The sequence below is a fragment of the Vulpes vulpes genome, chromosome 9 (genome assembly GCF_048418805.1).
Source record: "Vulpes vulpes isolate BD-2025 chromosome 9, VulVul3, whole genome shotgun sequence".
In the NCBI taxonomy this organism is placed as follows: domain Eukaryota; kingdom Metazoa; phylum Chordata; class Mammalia; order Carnivora; family Canidae; genus Vulpes; species Vulpes vulpes.
In genome coordinates, this window is record NC_132788.1 from 69,933,655 (window position 1) to 69,947,171 (window position 13,517).

Sequence of the window (13,517 nt, forward strand, 5' to 3'; positions counted from 1 at the left end):
TTAGCTAATATAGAATTCTTTTTCCTCTCAGTACATTCATTGCATGTCTATTGTGCTCACATAAATTTAACTTAAATGTGTAATTTAAAAAACAAAAGATGTTTCTGAAGACTGCCTCCTAGAAAATGCTATTTAATAAAGTGAAAGTATATTACTATATTAAGAAACAGCTTTACCTGAGTACTTTCCACCTCTGTTCCTCTTGACAAAGCAAACAGTTAACAATATTAGTGTGAGAAGAGCAATCGCACACATCAATCCAATAAACCAGCCTTGAGTGGAGATGTCATCATATAAACCAGCGTATTCTGTTATACAAAGAGAAGTCACACATTGAATGCTGGAAATAGTTTTGGGGATTATGCCCCTTTTGGGAAAATGAAACATAATTTTTAAACATACAGAATAGTATCAGTTTTATTTTTCGTTTCAGTGACCCTAGAGGCAATGTGATTTAAAGGACATTTCGTTGGAAGAATACTGATAGATCATTCATTCTTTATTTAGAAAGGGCTCCTCAAGTTGCATTTGACTCTGAGAATGAAAACCAAGGGATAGTGGAGGCAGATCAAGTTAAATACAGAAGCAGCACAAGCAAGCAAAAGCACAAGCTGCCTTGGTTATATGCAGATTTCCATGGAGATTCTGTGGGTTTTCTTTTGTTTTTCTTTTTAGTTTTTGTTATTAACATGTGTTAATTGGCAGGAGTTTTGTTTTGTTTTTTTAGTCAACTACTCTGGTAAAAACAATAAGGAATATGTTGGATCCTTGTGGAACATTTTTCATTTTGATAATTTTAAAATGCTAAGCAAGAAAACCAAACTGAAACTCTTATCTTTATAATGTACTATGTATTTTTCTTTAATACAAGACGTATGTAAAATTAAATAATCTACAAAACATAGATTTATTGTCTAAGAATGCCCCCAATACAATCTCATGTCTCACCTCTCCCTCTTGTCTCAATTACATCTTCAAAAATGCTATTGTTATCAACCCAATTCTTAGTCAATAGGCGAACTATATGTTCCGCTCCCGGCTCAAATACCTCTACTGAGTGAGTCTTTTGAGTAAGATTAACTCCTTCTGATATCTTCCCGATACTTTTACCTAAGAAATGTACACAGTTAAATCATATAAATTGTAATCATTGAAAAGCAGGACATGAAAAGTAAATAAAATAAAATAAAATAATGTTATTTGAGAGGAGAGCCATTTGTAGCATATTTTTCCTCATATAGTTTTTGAATTATCAGGACATCAAGAAAAGCAACATTTCAAGATTTTCTTTCGTAATATACTGAAATTGCGGAAATGAAATGAACTTATTTCATGTCCTTTAATTATGATGTACTTCTTGATGAAATGATACTATAAATCTGCTCAGTCATATGAATGGTTAAAAACCAAACACAGGCTTCAAAAATTATGCAATGTCATTTTGTGCAATTTGAACTTTTACAGACCCAGCAGGAAGCTGAACGTGGCCGTGGCCATTTTAGCTTATTTTTGAAAGCAAATATCATTATAATTTTAAATATATTTTACTTTTTTTTGCCTTGGTCTTCCCTACAAATATTGATGGAAAAGTATCATAATAGGGTCATATATTAAATACTTGAAATTTGTAGAAATATAAGCAGGTTTATAGGTTAATTAAGTACAGGTTTCGAGGCACATTTAAATAAAATGCACTGAGATTTTTAAAATGTTATGAGACATTAATACTCTAAAAAAGAAGCATGAATATACCAATATATTAACTCTAGAATCTCATAGTAGCAGATAAAAATAAGTCAAGTGTAATTAAATATACATTTAATTTCTGATGTTGCAACAAAATCTGTAAAATATTTTTGGATTTGATCCATAGTTTTGCTAAGAATCAATTCAAGATAATAAAGGTAAGCCATAAAATGTTAATAATTTACACTGAAAATAAAATAATACATGCCATGTGAGAATATTAAAAGTTACAAAACCCTGTTTCAAATGGGTATATGTCACACATTATCATTTGATTATAACTTTCAACCCTAGACTAGAAATTGATGATATAATTACTGATAACAAAAGGGCTTCATTAAAAAATGTTACCATGGAAGAAATATAGCCACTTATATTAGTTGAGCAAAGCCTTTAAGATTGAGCACCACTGAAATAGAATACAATTAGTTTTGACTTTGAAAAACAGAAATATTAGTATAACATTAAGTAGTGCAAGCTTTTGAAAAATAGAACAAATCAAGTGTTTTGTCCACACAGGCAATGACACAAATATTTTTGATTAGCTCCATCATCTCCCCCACCCTTTACTATGGAATGTGAGCCATCTGAAAATCAGAGTGACAACTAAAAACAATCAGAGAGAAAAAAAAAAAAAAAGCTTGTGTATCAAATCCTGTTCTCTGAATAAATGCCAGATGACCTTAAAGTGTGCCATTCAGGCAGAGCAAAGAGAAGAAAGACACACAGAAATAGATTCCAATTTGCACAAAAGTTAGAGTGTTTTGTGATATCAAGATCTATCTCCTTAGTGGAATATATATTTTTCCTTTCTCAAAGATCATTGCTGAAATCCAGTGGCAAAAGAGATTATAGTTTCTTTCCTGTGAATACAGCGAGATATGCCTACAGAAGAGAAATCAGTGACAAGTGGGAAAGGGGCAGAAGCTGAAAATGCAGAATCCTGAAAAAGAACACAAACATACTAGTAAGGAACAGTTTCAAATTACTGAGACACAGGAAAGTGAAGAAATATGCTGTAAGACATTCAAGCACATTAGCTGCATCTTTAATTTGCAAAGATGCAGCATCATTTATAAAATCACACAAACAGCATTTCACATCTGCTAAAAACATTTTTTCAAACACGAAAGCGACTAAACCCAGATTTTCTAAATACTTCCATATACATATACGGTAGCTACTACTATTGTAAGAGAATTTTGTGAATATTTTTTTCTTATCAGCTCCAAATTAGCAATAATGGGATTAGCATTTCTCATTCATATTATGGTCTTGGTTCTAACAAAATAGAAACCCTCTCCATGCCTCAAACTCTGTTTTGAAAAAAAGGGAAGTTCTATATTTACATTGCTACTATTCTAACTTCTTTTCTTTGTATCGAACACCTGATGCCACTTTGAGCTCTTGAGAAATAAGATTTTTGTAGTTACTAAAAAGTTTTCAATTATCATCTTTAAGTCTCTCTTGAGTAGATAAATGAGTTCTTCATCTCACTTGGTGTCTCATTTGTCCTTGGGAGTAATTTGTGGGTTTCTTGGGAGAAACTCTTTGAATATACATAGTTTTCCCATAAAAGGGAGTTTTGAGTATTTCGGGTATTTGAGGACTACAGAAATTCTTCATTATGTAGATACAGGAAGGACAATAAGGAAAAACAAACAATAAAGATCAGAGCATATCCATTCACACACAAACACTGACTTTACAGTGATTCACATACACTTGAATATATTTTATAATAATAGACATATTTTATGAGTGACGGCTTAGTTTTTCTCATTACTACTTTCTTTTGCCATTGATTCTCTCTTTTTTCTAATCTAAAATATGGAAACACATCCGGAGCAGTATTTGACATATAGTACAAGATAAGCAAATGATTTGATTTGCCTTCCTGCCATCTCACTTTTCCTTGTCCCCTTCCTCAAATATCCTTCTGATCAACCTGCATCCAGCACAAAGCGCTCCTTTTTTTTTTTTAACTTATGAGTGTGTGCAGCAGTTCCTCTGATTCATTTACCTTTTTAGGCTCTACCTTCTTAATTTCTCTCCTTTTAAGTTGAGCAAGAACACTGCTAAAATCATAATTGTCAAAAAATTTTGGGAAGGAAAATCGGTCTAGGTTTGAAAAAAAAAAACACAGAGAAATGCAGTTGAATTTGGAGAATTTACAAACTAAACCAGAGATTGATGGGCCATCTCCAAGCCAGTATGGAGTCAAGACATGGAAGTGAAATGTATTAGATTATTGTTATAAAATGTCTACCAGGGCAAGAGGCAAATATTTTTTCCATGTGAAAACATTTCCAAAAGAAAAATATCCCTCTAGGAACCTTACGAATAACTTCATGACCTTATGTACTCCAATTTTAATTAAGTAAAATTATAGTTTCTGACCTTCTATACACTGAGGCTATAGTTTCATTGCTGTTGTGTAGTAATCCATAAATTGAGTCAACGTGAACTTTACAAACAAGAGAAATAAATTCTGTATCTATATCAATGAAGAACAAAAGGTCAGACAGATTGAGATCACGGTCATTTCTAATTTACAACGACTAGTATGGTAAAATCCCTTCAGAGCGGTTTAAAAAAACAGCATGCGAGAGCACTCTGCACTTACTCCCTTCTCCTAACGTGGAGCTTTCTTCTGTGATTGGTTTTCCACAGCCCTTCGAAGTGCAAGCCCTCAAGTAGAATTTGTACTTGGTAGTTGCATTGAGGTTTGAGAGACGCCAGCTGGGCTTTGATGGAGTGGTTATGTTGATATCATTTAGTTCTCCAAGTTCATAGGTGTCATTTACTAAAGAAATAAACATGAACAACAGTGCTTCAGATTTCATACCCTTAGCAATTCAAGTTACGTTGCCCCTTACTTTTGATTCTGTGTATGCTTGTGATATGCAAGGTACTGTCTTAATTATTCATCGCCATCAATTTCTTCAATTCTATGACATAAATGGAATTTTAGTACAATAGCATACATGGGAAAATTGAAGTCTAGCAAGAATAAACACTTTGCCTAGATTTAGAGCCAGTAAATGGCCAACGAAAATTTGAATCCTAAACTACAGTTTTTCCACTCCGGAGCCCATGCTCTTAATCACTATGCCATCACCTATGAAAACTGATGGACTTTTCCCCGTTTTATGTGTTCACTGTATCCTTCATTTAAGCACTTTTTTATCTTTTTTTAAATTTCATTTATTCATTCATGAGAGATACAGAGAGAAAGGCAGAGACACAAGCAGAGGGAGAAGCAAGCTCCCCACTGGGAGACCGATGTAGGACTCGCTCCCAGGACCCCAGCACCACACCCTGAGCCAAAGGTAGATGTTCAATCACTGAGCCACCCAGGTGCCCCAGCACTTTAAATCTTTTAGTGTAATAAGTTTGGACAACAATTTGTGTCTTCTATGGTTTCTGATTTAATATGAGGCACCAAATAACTATTTATTATATGTAGGATCAATAAACTAATTAATGCATTACATATTTTAATATATCTACTATATATTAAGCACTATGGCAGGTACTAATCAGAAAAAAAGATAAATTAGTGCCTTTCAATGAACTTGCAACCAGCAAAATCATGGGATTTGTGCAAGAGCACAACATATTGTAAGATTACCATAAGAATAGTCCAAGAAATGAAACATGTCTCAAAACTGTACAGCTTTTAGTGACAAGGGAAGGGCTAAAATAAATCCTCTTGACTCTCAATCTAAGATATCATACAGCTGAAAAACTATATATATATATATAATAAAACTATATATATATATATATATATATATATATATATATATATATATACACACACACACACACACACACTCACATAAAAATGCCTTCCTTGGCCTATATAATGCAATTACATCACAAATGAAAAATGAACAAACAATCCAAATGTTGGAAATTAGAAAATTAGAAAGAAATATCACTCTTGGGGCACCTGGGTGGTGCAGTTAAGCATCTGCATTCAGCTCAGGTTATGATCCTACAATCCCAGGATCAAACCCCGCATCAGGCTCCTTGCTCAATAGGGAGTCTGCTTCTCCCTCTGCCCCTCACTCTACTCATGATCTCTCTCACTCTTTCTCTCTCTCTCTCTCTCTCTCTCTCTCTCTCAAATAAATAAAAATTTTAAAAAGAAAGAAAGAAAGAACGAACCACTCTTTACAGATTTGAGAGCATTCCTATAAAATACCACAAAGTCAACTGAAAAACTACATAATTTATAAATTGAGAGAAATACACATACACATACTCAACAACTATTTAGAATATACCAAGCAACAAAAGAGAGATAGATTATTAGGGTGCCTGGGTGGCTCAGTCGGTTAAGCATCTGCCATCAGCTCAGGTCTTGATCCCAGGGCCCTGGGTTCTAGCTCCATGCTGGGCTCTCTGCCCAGCAGGGAGTCTGCTTCTCCCTCTCCCTCTGACCCTCCCGCCCTGCTCATGTTCTCTCTCTCTCGTACTCTTATGTGCTCACTCTCAAAAAAAAATTTTAAATCTTAAAAAAAGAGATAAACTACCTAAAAATATTTCAATCACTTAATAGATAGCAAAATAAGTATATGATTATATCATTTCATTTAAAAATCCATATATTAAACATATATTAAGCAGTACAATAATCACTGCAGTTGTTATTTCCCAGACTTTTCTTTCTATATTCTAAGAACTTGTTTTTAAAATAAATTTAAATCTTACATACAGATCAACACAAAGGTTGGAATTTAATTAACGATGAGTTTCTTTACTATTAGGATAAAGATAAATCACAGCTTACCAAACAAATTAACATTTAAAGAGTCTTCAAATGTTTCTTCAGTGCTTTCTACATATTTGAAAACCACTTCATGGAATACTGTAGGCTTAAGAGCTCAGCATGGAGAATAAAACTGATTTAGCTTTGAATCTTGCTTAATACTTACTTTACTGCATGGCTCTAGGTAAGTAAATTCTGTATGCCTCAATTCTCACATCCACAAAATAGTGAAAATACATCCCTCCTAGCTTTTCTATTTTAATGAAAAAATATAGGGCGAGCACTTAGTACTGATCCTGCTACATAGCAAACACTCAAAAAATGCTAAAGTGCCACCTCTCTTGGGATTATGCCTGTATCTTTTTAATCATATGGCCCAACTCAGAACAAGCCATCAGAAGCTAAGACTCATACATAACCTGAATTGTGACAAGCTCTGAACTACCTGGAGGCAGAGTAGCACATCAAGGTAGCTTTTGCAAGCAGCATAGCCCTAATGTTTCTGTTGTTTGGAACTCATGTCCTCAAAGTCTAAAACTTTCTATGGTTTTAGTTCCCTAATTTCCATTTTGAGATGATGCTTAGATGTGAAGACTGTTAGACATGGAAGGCACTATGATGAAAAATGACCTGATTTTCCCTAAACATGTTGTTTTCAACCAAATGGCACAGCAGCACAAAGCAAAGTCCATTCCAAGTAATGGTCCAAAGACAACTCTTTAATGCTCTCAAAGCAAACCTGCCTACACCAGTGGGCTAACCATAGAGGATTCTATAAGCAGAAGTACATTTAGGGTTGAGACTAGAAGCACTTGCTGGAGACAAAAGAGGCAATGTAGTGTGGAAGTTATGCACGCTTTGAATCACTGTTACATCATTTATTTACTCTTTTCTTTGGCATGTTTCTTAATTCTCAAGGCCTCTTATATATGAGAATTATATGTCTTCTGGTACCTACTGACTTTTCTTCTAAAACAGGGACTGGCAAACCATCCTTTTAAAAAGAACTAGATTATAAATATTTCAGCCTTTGTAAGCCACACAATCTCTGTCACAGCCACTCAACTAGGCCACTGTAGTGAGAAGACAGCTATAGACAAATGTAAATGACATGTATGGCCTTTTAATGAAAACAAGCAGCAGGCTGGATTTGGTCTGCAAGCCGGTTTACAGACCCCTTTGTTGTAAGGAAGTATGCCAGCTTATAAACTGTGATCATTAGATTCTCAGCATAGCAAATCAAATACTCAATAAAAAATGAAATATTAATGGTAGATCCAGGGGTGCCTAGGTGACTCAGCTGGTTAAGCATTTGACTCTTGGTTTCGGCTCAGGTTGTGATCTCATGGGTCATAGGATCAAACTCCACATTGAGATCCATGCTTGGTGTGGAGTCTGCTTGGGATTCTCTCTCCCTTTCCCTCTGCCTCTCCTGCTCATTCTCTCTCTCTCTCTCTCTCTCTCTCTCGTTCTCTCTCTCTCAAATAAACAAATCTTTAAAAATAAATATGTGGATCCAATTCAAATTTCTACTTACTTATCTGATACTGTAATAGATAGCCAGTTAGGTTTCCATTCAATTTCTTAGGTAGTCCCCAGGTTAAAGTGGCAGTGTCTTTATCAACTTTGATGACTTTGAGAAAAGCTGGTTGTTCAGGTACTAGAAAGCAAAAGACCAAGAAGATACACCCATAAATTGGTAAATTTCTTTAAAAAAAAAAAGCTCCATTAGATTCCAGTTCTTCATAGAAATTGAAAAGCTAACTCATATGAAGTAAATATTAATTAACTGCTAATAAGAAGGGAAATGTTTAATTTGGCATTATTCTTCACTGTTATTCTTACCTCCTTCTGGTGTTTGAAATATATAAGGCTCACTCTCTGGACCAGCTCCTTTGGAATTATAGGCTAAGACTGTTAAGTGAAATTCACTAAAGGCATCCAGAGAAGGAACCATTCCATAGTTTCTTTGTCCTGAAAATCTCAGAATGTTTACTTCTTTGGGATGTGTTCTTCCATCTAACAGACTTTTTGTTTTCCACCAATTTATCTGTAAAGGAAATAGAAAGAAACCCTGTAACATATCAATCACAGTGGCAGATTCTCTTCTAGCTTCTTCTGAGATCAGTTCTTATTTGTATTTAGGATATTAATGCAGCAACAACAAGAAAATCTATGATAAAAACCTGGTAGCCTTTCAGATGTCCATGTACTCTGTCCTTTGGAATCGTTGACCAGGTAACTTTAACTAATGTGCTGTTTATAACGTCCACCCCATGGATCACTGGAGCTGTATCAGGATCTGTTAAGTACATAAAAACGATGAGCTTTCAATAACCCCCAAATGTGATCATTAGGATCATTTTCAAAGGTGATTTTTTTTTTCCTATTGCTTAATCTGAGCAAAGCACTCTTTTGAAATCAATTCCAAATGTAACCAAGAGAGTTTCTCATTACAAAGGAGTTCTGAGAGCCCAAAGAGGTTTCTAGAAGAGGATAGCTTGTACCACACTGAGAAATGCAGCTCTCCAGGTGGATATAGTCCAGGCAATGGAACTGTAACCAGGGGCCAGTGAAATATACTGTGGGTAACTTGCCTTTAGAAGCAAATGAACTAAATAATGTAACTATAATTACTTGAGAGTTTGATCAATCTATTAATAACAGCAGCTAACATTAACTGAGCATATGCTGTGTGTAGGCACTGTTCTGAGGGACTGGCTCACATAATCCTTAGAACAACCCTAAAAAGTGGTATTATTATCCCCATTCTACAGGGGATCTAACTGCAAAAGAATGTACCAAATGCAGAGCAGCCAAGATTAATAATATCTCAACTCACAGTAATATGCCCTGTGTAATTTTATTTGGGTAGAAAAATTTAGATAGTAGATGAAAAAGGAGGTTGATAATTTCAGATTCTTAACCTTTTTCCATTCTTGGATCAAAATATTCCTTTGGATATGGGAAAAACAATGAGAATAACTCCTGTGTAGTGACATGGAATACAGCATCTTTCCTTCCTTTAATAATCTATTTGTAACAGTTCTTATGGGATAAGAATCTAATAATGGGCATATCACTAATACCTCAAAACAGCATGTGTGTGTGTGTTTGTGTGTGTATGAGTCTGGTAATTCTATAGACAAATCTTGGTCTGTATCTCATCTGCATTAGGAAGGTTCCAGACAAAAGAAAAAAAAAAAAAAAAGGAAGGTTCCAGACATACAGCTGAGGCCAGGGCATGGCAGCAGGAGGCTGTTGGGAAGTCTTTGACAAGTAAGGACAAATGTAACCAGAAACCTTATGACAGTTATGCTGCTTAACTAATTGCAGTGACCGGCCTTTGATTTTTTAATATAGAAATAGTTTTTTTTTAAGAAATAGCTTTATTGGGAAACTGAATAAAATTAAAACTAACATAATTCCTTACCACTTTATAGTGATTGGCTATCCTGCTGTCAACCTTAAGAGTAGGAACCACGTGTTATATTTCTTTTTATTTCCCACAGCTAGTACATCCTCTTTGCATGCAGTAGTTGCTCAAAAATGATCATCAACAGAAATGCAATGTATACTTGAAAGAAATTGCTCTTGGAGTGCTTAGCAGTTTCAAGTGCATCACTTACAGTCTTCTCCAGAATAGAGAATCACTGACTGAGGCTCAGGGCCAGAGCCAAGATGATTGATGGCTTGGACTTGGACATCATAAGGAGCATAGACAGTAGGTGTCATCACTCTCAAGGTGTGGTTTGTGACTGTTTCTTCTTCCCATTCCACAGGGGCTCCCTGTGGCTTCCAGGTCACCCTGTACTCCAGTCCAGGTCCATTCTGCTCCATGGATTTCAAAGGCTAAGACAGAAGGCAAGTCTCATCTAGTGTGATCATGAATACATTGACTCAGAGATAGTGGCAAACCACTCTAAATGGCAATAAGAAACACTGCATTAGAGGGATGGTGTTTGGAAGATTTTAAATCCCCCTCTTCGGTTTTGAAACACTTGTGAAAATTTTTGTCATTCTCTAAGTTCAAGTTTGAAAGTTAGTTCCTCACATCCCTAAGTCATAAGAAGCCCACAATTTAGATGCCTTGATTATTCCCTTAAGTCTCACTGTTCACACATGAAAGAATTTTACTAGGAAATTCCACAGAGGATTTTTGTTTTTGTCTACATTTTCCTCTATACTCTACTTTTTCACTCTCAAAAAACTGGAAGATATAAAAAAGACATGTTGTAGGTTGTGAAAGGGATTTCATATCCATGACTTTTCAGTCAGAACTCTTTCCACCTGACTCTATCCATCTTTTCCACCTGCCTTCTAAGAGAAGAGAGAGATTGAGTAAATCTATATTTCTCAATAATATGCATGTTTATACATTTGCGCCTAAAAGATGTAGCTCTTCTCTCTAATAAAATAATTTCCCAGCTTCTTGACTACTTCTTTAAAAGAGAGTGCCCCCACCCAATCCCATCCCCAGCTTCCACTGTATTTTTCTGTATAGGAAAATTTAGTGGAGGGATTTCTACAAGAGGGAGTTGGTTACTTCCACTCTAGTTTTTTTTTTTTTTTAATCAAGCAGTACTTTAATTTAAAAAAGAAAGCATTAAGGTGATTTAAACCACTTGTTTCATTTCAAAAATAGGCATATGCATTTAAATGAATCAATTATATAGAATACATAAAAACTGTGATGTTAGCCCTAGATTATAATGTTTGCTTATATAAACAGTAATTTTGTCTGTATATATGAGATTTAATTATGCCATATATATGAGGGTGCCTGGGTGGCTTAGTCGGTAAGTGTGGTGAAGCGTGGTTAAGTGTCAAACTCTTGATTTTGGCTCAGGTCATGATCTCAGGATTGTGAGATCAAGCCCCGCATTGGGCTCTCTGTGCTGGGGGCATGAAACCAGCTTAAGATTCTCTATCTCCCTCTGCCCCTTCTCCCACTGCTTGTATGCTTGCTCTCTCAAAAAAATGAATAAAATAATACGTTAGTAAATATACTAATTAATTAGTGTCATATACAGTGTTTTCTTACAGAATTTGCAATGCATCTTGAGTCAGTCTAAGTTACTAAAATACTCTTTAGATGGATTAGTTGGAATTAAGTTGAAACTAGTGCTGTATCAGCAAAACGATTTCAAGTTCAAGCTAACGCCAGGTAAATATTTAAATCAGCTATGATAAAATAAATGAAAATAAAACAAAACCTTCCTGAGATTTCACAATCATTGTTTATACTCTGCATTCTAAGTTTTGCAACCAAGATAATTTTTACTACCATAAGGATATAAATTCACCAGGGGCTTTAGCAGTGTTCAGATGACTCAGGCCACAAGCTTTTAGTTTCATACTGCAATCTGGAATTACAATTTCCTTCAGCCTCCACTAACAATAAATGAGTACAAATAAAATTATCAATTTTTTCCTTTGTTCCAAGGAAAATAACTACATTTGATAAAGTTCTTTGGCAAATTTTAAAATAAACTGCCACCATATTTAACACTTTTAAGAAAAATCTTATCTAAACTACCATGCTCTTTGGTGTCTACACTCCTGAAGAAACAGAAGGAGTATTTTGTATTTGGTTTTCAGACAACTGGCAACAAAGCCAATAGCAACTTTTTAAATAGGCCCCCAACAAAGATAGCAGACCAGAGGAGCAAAAGCAGAGGTGTGGGTGGGAGTCCTCTTTTCCTCACTGACATAGTGCATGACATCTGGGTAAGGTCATTAAAATGAGACTCCCAGCTTCTCTATATGAACTGTACGGTTGATACTCTAGCTACTGTTGCCCTTCAGAAGGCTGGTGAGGATTACTGGGCTGATGTTGAACATGGTGTGCTTCTGAGAACTGACCTGATAATTACACACTATTATTTTCATCTAACCAGTTATGTCATCTATCTTATGGAAATTGCTATGGAACTTAAGAGAGAAAAAGACATATTCTACAAGTTTAAGATATTACCATAATTTAAGAATACAAATTAAGTAATTATGAAGACAGTGTGGTAGCAAATATGTACGGCCACCGATTCAAGGAAAGAAATAATATTCTTAAACATACTTCGATCCTGTCATTACCAATCTTTTTTCAAATTTTAAATTTGCAAAACTTAATTTCACTGAAATAGGAATAATGGGTTAGTTTTTTGTTTTGCTTTGGTTTGTTTTAAAGATTTTACTTATTTATTCATAAGAGACACAGAGAGAGAGGCAGAGACATAAGCAGAGGGAGAAGCAGGCTCCATGCAGGGAGCCCAATGCGGGACTTGATCCTGGACCCCAAGATCATGACCTGAACCACTGAGCCACCCAGGCATCCCAATGGGTTAGTTTTGATATAGAAATATTGCTTTAAAATTCAAACTATGTACATCTTAAAATTCTTCCCAAAATCATATTGGGAAAGATGTTTAGAAGTAAATTAGTACATTCCAGTATACATTCAAAAATGTTCTACATTTATATAAAATTCAATGAATTTAATGTGAGAAGTATATTATTAATCAGAATGTCTGAATGCTAATCTGCTTTCAAGTAGGTTAAATAATTTGTTCATGAATATGTCCAAACAGAGATGGGGAAATGTTATCTACTGTTACAGAAGTAACTTAGAAATGATAATCAAAACAATGAAAGTCCTCTGAGCAGATGTAAAATTTTACACCAAATTCAAAGACAAAAGTCTATTTTATAATCTTTAATAGAAATATGTAAAGGGGTGAAAAGTACAATTTGAAGTCCAAAGATATCTATGCAGGTTTGTTGATTTCTAGTGGTATTCCAATGGTATGGTGACCGGCAAAACTGCCCATCATCCTGACCTCAGTTTCTGTATCTAGAAAAAAAGTGTTAATGACAAGGGTGTTCTCAGAAAGAGTATACAAAATGCTTAATAGTGCTTACTAGTGGCTATTATTTGGCAGACAGCCTTTTGATATGCATAAAATTTATGAGACCATGTACTAACATTTAGGAA

At 34.9% G+C, this 13,517-nt stretch overlaps 1 protein-coding gene across 25 annotated transcripts in view; it reads right to left on the bottom strand.

Annotated features, from left to right (window-relative positions):
- CHL1 (cell adhesion molecule L1 like) overlaps positions 1 to 13,517 on the bottom strand; it is a 315,215-nt gene that overhangs the window by 8,976 nt on the left and 292,722 nt on the right. For 13 of the 25 annotated variants that reach the window (XM_072720400.1, XM_072720397.1, XM_072720403.1 and 10 more), the window contains 7 exons: positions 10,156 to 10,378; positions 8,713 to 8,828; positions 8,372 to 8,576; positions 8,064 to 8,186; positions 4,373 to 4,552; positions 949 to 1,110; positions 177 to 308 (listed from right to left, as the gene is read on the bottom strand). In XM_072720400.1, coding sequence (XP_072576501.1) covers positions 177 to 308; positions 949 to 1,110; positions 4,373 to 4,552; positions 8,064 to 8,186; positions 8,372 to 8,576; positions 8,713 to 8,828; positions 10,156 to 10,378 — 1,141 coding nt within the window. The remainder of the gene's footprint in view (positions 1 to 176; positions 309 to 948; positions 1,111 to 4,372; positions 4,553 to 8,063; positions 8,187 to 8,371; positions 8,577 to 8,712; positions 8,829 to 10,155; positions 10,379 to 13,517) is intronic. The other 12 variants (XM_072720410.1, XM_072720412.1, XM_072720418.1 and 9 more) reach the window with 1 other exon arrangement.